At 67.6% G+C, this 9,318-nt stretch overlaps 1 protein-coding gene and 1 long non-coding RNA gene across 2 annotated transcripts in view; both read left to right on the top strand.

Moving 5' to 3' along the window:
- Nucleotides 1-4,049, top strand: part of LOC142047601 (ras-interacting protein 1-like) — a 5,919-nt gene extending 1,870 nt beyond the window's left edge. The window contains exons 2-6 of the mRNA XM_075071469.1: nt 303-880; nt 1,371-1,741; nt 2,032-2,072; nt 3,022-3,113; nt 3,904-4,049. Of these exons, the coding sequence (XP_074927570.1) occupies nt 303-880; nt 1,371-1,741; nt 2,032-2,072; nt 3,022-3,113; nt 3,904-4,049 (1,228 nt within the window). The remainder of the gene's footprint in view (nt 1-302; nt 881-1,370; nt 1,742-2,031; nt 2,073-3,021; nt 3,114-3,903) is intronic.
- Nucleotides 4,050-4,684: 635 nt separating this feature from the next.
- LOC142047629 (uncharacterized) lies at nt 4,685-5,958 on the top strand. The gene is made up of 3 exons (XR_012656896.1): nt 4,685-4,794; nt 5,510-5,661; nt 5,849-5,958. It is a non-coding gene; the product is annotated as an uncharacterized LOC142047629 (long non-coding RNA).
- Nucleotides 5,959-9,318: the final 3,360 nt, after the last annotated feature.

Here is a 9,318-nt window from a genome sequence, read left to right as displayed (position 1 = left end):
CCCATGGGCCCATCTATCCCGGTATCCAGGCCCCTCCTGCCCCCAGATCAAACCTATGGGCTCATCTACCCCAGTATCCCTCCTTCTCTCTGCCCCACAATCACACCCACAGGCCCATCTATCTCAGTATCTTGCCTCCTTCCTGTCCCCACAGTTAGTCCATGGGCCCATCTCCCCCATTATCGCCTCCTTCCTGCCCCCCAGGCCAGCCCCACTGACCCCTCCAGCCCACACTCCCAGCCTCCCCCCTCTGCTCAGAGCAATGGGCTCATTTAAGCCAGCCTCCCGCCTTCCCTCCCCAGGTCCACCTCCTCGGACACCGCCAGCCGGGGCAGCGAGACGGTGGAGCTGCGGCCCCCTGGCAAGGCGAAGGCGGCCCGCCACAAGCGCCTCTCCAACCTGTTCCACCGCAGCACCAGCAGTGGGGCAGGCGTGGGGGGCGGGCGCTGGGGCAGCGAGAAGAAGCTGGCAGATCTCATCGACCCAGTGCCCGAGGACCTGGTGGAGCTGTCCAGCCAGCCTCAGCTGCCGGGCATCCTGAAGATCTTCGGGGGAGCCATCTCCCGGGGGGCCAACTACAAGAGCGTGCTGGCCACGCCGCGCTCCACGGCGCGCCAGCTGGTGCGGGAGGCGCTGGAGCGCTACGGGGTGGCGCCGGAGGAGGAGGAGGGGGGCTACGTGCTGTGTGACGTGGTGGGCCGCTTCGAGGGGCCTGGCGGGGCCTGGCAGGCCGAGCACCTGCGCCCCGTGGGTGACACTGAGCGGCCACTGGTGCTGCAGGACGTATGGAAGCCCAAGGCCGGCCTGTCGCGGCGCTTCGAGGTGCGGCGGCGGCGCGAGGTGGAGAGGGTTGGCGAGGCCGAGGATAACGAGACGGCGGGTGAGGCTGCGGTGGGGGCTGCCCTCATCCCCTGGGCATGCCTGGCCGGGAGTCATGAGCCCCCTGGGCATGCCAGGCTGGGAGTCACGGGATCCCAGGGCATGCTAGGCTGGGAGCCACGGGACCCCTGGGTCATCCCAGGCTAGGAGCCACAGGACCCCTGGGCATGCCAGGCTGGAAGCCGTGGGACCCCTGGGTCATCCCAGGTCGGGAGCCACAGGCCCCCTGTCATCTCCCAGCCAGAAACTACAGGATCCCCCAGTCATCTTCCATCTCAGAGACATGCCCCCTCATCTTCCCACAGCCAGGAGCCACAGGACCCTCTGTCATCCCCAAGTTCGGAGCCATGGGGCCCCCCAGTTATGTCCTGCCTTGGAGCTACAGGCCCCAGGTTGTCCCTGGGGGTGGTGAGTCGGGCTGGGGATCCCTGAAACCCCCAGAGTGGGGAGCCGGGCAGCCCCCTCTGAGGCTCCCCCTTCTCACCCCCCAGGTATCAACGCCCAGGCACGGCGGCTGCAGAAAAGCCGCTCACGGGCGGCCTCAGGGGGCCCGGCCCCCAAGGAGCGGGCCGACAACCTGTCCCTGCGCCGCAGCATCAGCGACATGAACCTGAGCGCCCGCAAGCGGCGCGAGCGCAAGGCTGTGCTGAGCGTGGCGGGCACCGAGGTGGGGGCAGCCGGCGAGGAGCAGGAGGGGGAGGTGGCCCTGGCCCAGGAGGCAGAGCCGGCGGATGGGGGCGCCAAGTCCGGGGAGGCCGAGGACTCGGCGGACGGGGCCAACCTGGAGCAGCTGTCTCAGTGCCTGATCCAGCCCCCCACCCAGCACCCCTACTTCCTGCTGCTGCTCAGCTGCGACAAGCAGGTAGGGGATTGGGCTCTGGGGCACTGGGCTGCCGGGAGCGGGGCAGGGGATCAGCAGGGGGTGCTGGGCTGGGGGGGCAGAAGAGGGTGTCATGGACTCACAGATGGTGCCCACTCGTGGCCCCGTGCGATCCATGGGGGGAACCTCCTTCAAAGCAACAGCCCTTCTTGGGGGGCCTCTGTCTCTCGGGGTCAGGCCCCGCACCTGCTGGAGCCGCACCTCTCTGAGCATCAGCACGTCTGTCTGTGCCATGGGCCCCTCAGGGGGTCCCCTTGCTCTGGGCCCCCCAGGCCTCCAGCCCCGAAGGGGACGATGCCCCCCGCTCCCCAGTGTAACACAGGAGGGTTGTTGAGCGTTGGACCCAGCACAGGAAACTCTCCGGGCTCAGGCCTGGCCTCCCCCAGCCCAGCACCTCCCAGGCCCCTGCAGCCAGGGGGGCTCTGCCTGCTCCCCCTCCAGCCCCAAGCCCCCCTGCTCCCAGCTGGGCCTCCAATCCCCCGGCCCCGAGCCCCCCTGCTCCCAGCTGGGCCTCCGATCCCCCAGCCCCGGACCCCCCTCTGTCCACTGGCTTCTCTCCAGGGAAACAGGGTCGTAAACCGGGTCCCCTGGTCCCCTCCCCTCTCCGCCCCCCTCGGGCTGGAGCCGGCTGGTCAGGACACCGGGGTCCCCTCCCCGCAGCCCATTGTCCCCCACTGGCCAGACCCGGCTGCGACTCCTGAGCCGGGTCTCCGGGTCCCCGGGTCACTGGGGTCTCCATCCTCCAGGCCAGCGGCCGGGGTCCCGAGTCCCTCTCCGGTCCCCTGTCCCAGCGAACCCCCCTCCCCTCCCCTTGTTAACCAGTAACACCTGGGGACACTGAGTCCCCCTCCCTCTGCATGCGACCCCCTGGGAAACACAGAAACCACCAGAAAACCCCCCACTTCGTCACAGGGGGGCAGCAGGGGGAGCAGGCTGGGGGGAGCAGGGGGGTCAGTGGGGCGCTGGGCCCCCTGAGCGTAATGTCCCATCTCTCCAGCAGGAGGCACTGGGCTGGGGGCAATGGGGGCTCAGTGCAGCGCTGGGCCCCCCAGGGTAACGCCCTGTCTCTCTGGCCAGGGGCACTGGGCTGGGGGGGCAGCAGGGGGGCAGTGGGGCACTGGGCCCCACAGCATAACGCCCCATCTCTCCAGCAGGGGGCGCTGGGCTGGAGGCAGCAGGGGGGCAGAAGGGGGCACTGGGGACAGCAGGGGGTGTCAGTGGGGCGCTGGGCCCCCCAGCATAACACCCCATCTCTCCGGCAGGGGCCACTATCTCTGCCAGGGGAACGTGCTGGTGGGCGACATGGTCACCAGTGGGTACAAGCTGTCGGGCACCTGCCGGAGCAAACCCCGGGGTGAGCAGAGCCCCCCATACCCCCTGCCCATCCCCCCACTGCTCCCCTCCCCCCACCGTTCTTCTCCCATCTTGCCCTTCCCCCACTCTGGGGGGTCTCTGACCCCCCAGGTGGTGGTTGGGTTTGTGGGGCCTGGGCCAGACCAATGTGGCCCCTCCACTCCCCTTCTACCTGCAGTCTGCCCCCGGTGCTGCTGCTGGGGACATGTCGCTCCGATCCGGCAGCTCAAGCCCGATGCCCTTATGTTTTGTGTTCTGGTGGTGGTGGGCAGGTGGTCGGGGACCTATTCGAAGCCCTCAGTGTGGCAGGGCCTGGCACAGGCCTCGTTGGCCCAGGTGCTAGTCTCCACGTGCTGCTCTCCAGCCCCGATCTCTCGTGCGTTCCTCCCCAGAGGGCGGGGCAGGCCTGCGTTCGATGGTACTTGCTCCCGTGTTTGTAACGTCATTTTTCCCCCGTTTGTCCCCAGGATTTTTGTGATCTATATGTGATGACTCGTGCGCTCGCCGGCATGTCTTCTGGGTGCGCCGCCCCAGTCCCGTACACGAGGGGGCTTACGTGGACACCTTCCTCTGCGCCCCGGGACATCCTTGCACCCGCCATCTGCGCGTGTGGGAGGCAGAGCCGGCCCCGGGGCCGGCCTTGGTGTGCGGCCCTTATCGGGGGGCGGCCGTCACCCCTCAATGGGGGAGCCCTGGGTGCGCGAGGGCGGCAGCTGCACGAGCCCCGGGGACCTGCTGGGGCTGGGCACAGCACTTCTCTTCATGTACATTTTAAGACCCCGGACCCCCAGCCGGCCGGCGGGACCTGGCTGCCCAGCCCTGGGTCTCGCCTGGGCTGGCGGGTGCCTTCGTGCCAGGCCCTTGCGGGCGCTCCCTCCAGGAGAGGCAGGATGCCTTCCATGGCCTACGTGGAAGCCGGGAGCCCGAGCTGCGCTAATCGGCCTCTAGAGGAGAGGAGGCACTGCTGAGGGACGATCGTGTCCGGTCCTCCAGGGGGCCACCACCTTCAAACCTGGCCCCGGCTTTCCATTCCTGGGCCCTGTTGCCTGATCGGCATCTCCACCCGCGTGGCTGGAAGTCCCCAGCACTTCCCCCGCCTGGTGCCAGGATGGCCCAGACTTGATACAAGGAGCCCGTCTGGGTCACGAGAGGGGGGTGGATAGGGGGATTTCGGGGTCTGGAGAGCAAGCAGTGGTGGACTAGCCACTGGGCCAACGAGGCCCTGTGCCCCAGGCCCCTGCCAACTGGGGGGGCCTTCGGAAAAATGGGTCCCCGACCCACTGCCCACACCACCCAGCAATTCCTACCAGTAAGGGCATCGTGGGCTTGGAGTGCCGGATGGAGGACGTACCCATATCCCAGCAGCAGCACACGGGGGCAGACTGCAGGTAGAAGGGGAGTGGAGGGGCCCCCATTTTTTTGGTCTGGCCCAGGCCCCACAAAACCCAATCCCACCCTGGGGGGTCAGAGACCCTCCCCAGAGTGGGGGGAAGGGCAAGAGGGAAGAACGGCTGCAGGGCCCCCTGTGTATCCCAGGGTGGGGGCAGGGCTGGGGGTGGGTGGCCTTGTGTACCGGGGGGCAGGGCTGGGGGAATGTGACAGGAGCCCCAAGGCCCGTGCTGGATCAGCTTTCTTCCCTGCCAGGAGAAGATCAAGGAAGTCGGGGACCGGCAGCCGGAGAAGTGAGTGAGACCCCGGGACCCCGGCCACACCCCACCCTGGGCGTGGGGGCTACCTGTCTCGCCCCCCTCTGCAGCAGTGGGCAGGGTAGGGGGAGCTCTGTCCTCAGACTCCAGCCCCACGCCAGAGGGGATGTATCTTAGTGCCAGGCAAGGGGTCCCGATATACCCAGCCCCTGCACCCACCCAAGAGGGGTCATGTCCCAGTGCCTGGTGAGGGGTCCCCATATACCCAGCCCCCGCGCCACCCCAGAATGGTCACATCCCAGCATTGAGTGAGGGGTCCCTGTATACCCAGCCCCTGTACCTACCCCAGAGGGGCCATGTCCCTGCGCCAGGCGAGGGGTCCCCATATACCCAGCCCCTGCACCTACCCCAGAGGGGCCATGTCCCTGCGCCAGGCGAGGGGTCCCCATATACCCAGCCCCCGCACACACCCTAGAGGGGCCGTGTCCCAGTGCCCGGCGAGGGGTCCCCATATACCCAGCCCCTGCATACACCCCAGAGGGGCCAGGTCCCAGCGCCAGGTGAGGGGTCCCTGTATACCCAGCCCCTGCACCCACCCCAGAGGGGCAGTTAACCCCTTCAGAGCTGAGTATGTCTCATTGGAAGCTGCTAAGCACTCGACGGGGTCCCAAAGGGTCTGGGGAGGGGCGAGGGTGTCCCAGCAGCTCCGATGATCCCCCAGTCGCTCCCCCCACCCCTCTCTCCCTTCCAGCCAGCAGGACAAGGGCCAGGTGGGGGTGCTCAGCATCGAAGAGGTGGCGGCCGACTTGCGCCCCCTGATGCTCTGGATGGCCAACGCCATGGAGCTGCTCAACCTGGTCCAGAAGAAAGTGCTGGACATGGAGAAAGAACTCGACCTGGAGGGTGAGCAGGATGCCTGGGCTGAAAGGGGAGTGGGGGCTAGTGGTTAGAGCAGCGGGGGCTGGGAGCCAGGATGCCTGGGTTCTCTCCCCCGTAGAGGATGGTGGGGTGAATCCCACAGGGATGGGCTGAGCTCGGCAGTGAGCGCAGCTCACAGAGCCCCACAGCCGACCCCCTTTGTCCTCGCCAGGAAGTTCCCATGATGCTTTGCTGTCCAGCGACCTGGAGACCTGCGACGAGGCCATGGCGGTGCTGGACGAGGTCATCATGTCCACGTTCCAGCAGTCCGTGTATTACCTGACCAAGGTGAGCGCAGCGCCCCCTAGTGCTGCCCTAGGGCATGGAATCATGGAATCGTAGATTATTAGGGTTGGAGGGGACCTCAAGAGATCATCTAGTCCAGGCCCCACGTTGGGGACCCCTGATCTAGTCCAGCCCCCTGCTCAAAGCAGAACCAATACCCAAATCCCAAATCCCTAAATCCCAAATCCCAAATCCCTAAATGACCCCCTCAAGGATTGAATTCACAACCGTGGGTTTAGCAGGCCAATGCTTGAATCACTGAGCTATCCCTCCCCCCGCTGAGCCCCCCGCTCCCTGCAGCCCAGTGCCCCCAGGTGCTGCCCTAAGGCATCGGGGCCCACACTGCCTGGCCAGGGAGAGCCCCCTGCTGAGCCCCCCACTCCCTGCAGCCCAGCGCCCCCTAGTGCTGCCCTAGGGCATCNCCAGATCAGAGCCGGCACCCCCCAGTCCCTGCCCCATTCCTAGCCCCCCAGAGTCAACCAGTCCCTGCCCTGGGGCCAGATCAGAGCCGGCACCCCTAAGCCCCCCACTGCCTCAAGCCTCCCAAATCCCATCCCCAACTTCCCCCCAGGCTGGACCCCCAGAACCCCCCACTGCCGCCTGACCCCCCAGCCTCGTCCCATCCCATCAGCTGAGATCTACCCCCAACCCCAGTTCCCAGGCCAGCCCCATGCCCCCCCGGGACGAGCCCCGGCCCCCACCTCACCTCTGTCCCTGCCCCCCACCTGCCAGCTCGAAAATCTTCCTCTTCTCGGACGCGGGGGCCAAGGACGAGGCTCGGCTGGAGCAGGTCAAGGTCCTGGTGGAATCGACCCGCAGCCAAGTCAACGCCCTCCTGACGGGGTATTGCGCCCCCTACGGCGCCCGGGGTGAGCGGGGCAAGCGGGGGCGGGGCCAGGACCCCCGGGGGCACCGGCTCCCACCTGGCCCCAGGGCAGGGACTGGCTGACTCGGGGGGGTGGGAATGGGGCATAGGGCCTGTCCCCTCTAAGGGGCGCCGGCTCCCACCTGGCCCCAGGGCAGGGACTGGCTGGCTCATGGGGGTGGGGAATGGGGCAGGGACTGGGGGGTGCCGGCTCTGATCTGGCCCCAGGGCAGGGACTGGTTGACTCTGGGGGGCTAGGAATGGGGCAGGGACTGGGGGGTGCCGGCTCTGATCTGGTCCCAGGACGGGGACTGGCTGGCTCAGGGGGGCAGGAATGGGGCAGGGGCCTGTCCCCTCTGGGGGCACCGGCTCCCATCCGGCCACAGGGCAGGGACTGGCTGGCTCATGGGGGTGGGGAATGGGGCAGGGACTGGGGGGTGCCGGCTCTGATCTGGCCCCAGGGCGGGGACTGGTTGGCTCTGTGGGGCTGGGAATGGGGGCTGGGGCCTTTCACCCTTGTTTTCTCCCCCACCCCCAGCCGTGAATGTCTTTGAGGAGCTGGCGGCCTTCTCGGGGGGCTACTACGTGCTGACGTCGAAGACCCAGCTCTCGGGGGTGCTGGGGGTCATGGAGCTGGCCCTCAATGCGGCCCCTGTCACGCTGACCCGGGGCCGGCTGCTCGGCTCCCGCTTCCCCTTCCCCGTGGACGACGCCCTGAGCGAGCTCTCGGTGTCCGTGCGCAGCCTGGGTGGCAGCGGCTTCACCGTCTCCCTCCTGCAGCCCTCAGGTAGGGGGCGCTCTCCCTCCCACCCGCCACCAGCCCCCCGCGCCCTGGGCTGCCCTTCTGCAGGGTTGTTATAGGTGGCTGTTTTCTGGCCCCCGCGCCCCACACCAGAGGTGGCTGCATTTCTGCACTGGGCCATGGGTCACTGTATAACCAGCCCCCGCGCCCCACACCAGAGGTGGCTGCATTTCTACACCAGGCGATGGGTCGCTGTGTAACCAGCCCCCACGCCCCACCCCAGAGGTGGCTGCATTTCCGCACCAGGCCATGGGTCACTGTATAACCAGCCCCCGCGCCCCACCCCAGAACCAGCCGCACCTCAGGCCCTGGATAACCAGCCCCACCTCAGACGGGGCCATGGCTCAGCGCTGGGTGAGGGAGCCGGGTCTCAGTGCCCCCAGTGCCCTGTCGCCCCCCCCGCAGGCGGGTCGCCGGCCGGCGTGGAGCCGGTGATTGACACGGCCCTGCACAAGGTGCTAAAACTGCGGCGGGTGGAGGCCGTGGGGACCTGGACGGTGGTGCTGACCCCCAGTGGCAGCTACGAGGTGGAGATCGGGGGCAAGAGCCTGCTGGACGTGACCCTGCAGATCCTGGAGCAACGTCAGGACCTGCTGCTGCCCATCCAGGGCCGGCCCGTGCGAGGTAATGCTCATGCGAGGTAACGCCCGTGCGAGGTAATGCCCGGAGAAGGTAACGCCCGTGCCAGGTAATGCCTGTGCCAGCTAACGTCCAGGGGAGGTAATGCCCGTGCCAGGTAATGCCCAGGGGAGGTAACATCTGTGCAAGGTAACGCCCAGGGAGGTAATGCCTGTGCCAGGTAATGCCCGGGGGAGGTAATGCCCATGGGAAGTAACGCCCGTGTGAGGTAATGCCCATGGGAAGTAACGCCCATGTGAGGTAATGCCTGTGCCAGGTAATGCCCAGGGGAGGTCACATCTGTGCGAGGTAACACCCATGCGAGGTAACGCCCAGAGAAGGTAACACCCGTGCGAGGTAATGCCTGTGCCAGGTAACACCCGGTGGAGGTAACGCTCGTGCCAGGTAACACCCAGGCCAGGTAATGCCCAAGGGAGGTAACATCTGTGCAAGGTAACGCCTGTGCAAGGTAATGCCCATAGGAGGTAACACCCGTGCTAGGTAATGCCTGTGCGAAGTAACGCCCAAGTGAGGTAACGCCAAGGGGAGGTAACGCCCAGGGGAGGTAACGCCCGTGCCAGGTAACGCCCAGGGGGTGCCGGGGGAGCTCTGGTGACTCCCGTCTCTCTGTCCCCCCCACAGGGGCGAATTACACCGTCTCAGCCCGGCTGCTGGGGGAGGCCCGCGGCGCCCGGCTTGTCCGGCTCCTGGCCCTGGATGGCGCCAGCGGCCTGGTGGGCACCGCGTCGCTGAACCAGAGCACGGACGCCAGCGGGAACCTGCTGGCCCTGGCGCCCATCAGCTTCCAGCTGCCGGTAGGGACCCTCCCCGGGGCGCCCCGATGTCCCCCCCCGCCAAGCCGGGCCCCCCCTTCAGCTCTGTTCTCCGCCCCCCACAGGCCACGGTGCTGGGCGTGGAGGGGCTGACGGGCGCCGGGCTTCCCTTCACCCGCCTCCGCCCCGACCCCCTGGCCACCGAGTCGGTGCAGGTCCGGGCTCTGGAAGGGCAGAACGGTGAGTGTCCCGGGGGGGCTAATCCCACCCCACCCCCTTCCGCCATCCTGCCCCCCCGC

Source organism: Chelonoidis abingdonii, chromosome 12 (assembly GCF_003597395.2).
Source record: "Chelonoidis abingdonii isolate Lonesome George chromosome 12, CheloAbing_2.0, whole genome shotgun sequence".
NCBI lineage: Eukaryota > Metazoa > Chordata > Testudines > Testudinidae > Chelonoidis > Chelonoidis abingdonii.
The sequence above is the reverse complement of the archived record's forward strand: the minus strand, read 5'-3'. Positions and strand labels throughout refer to the sequence as shown.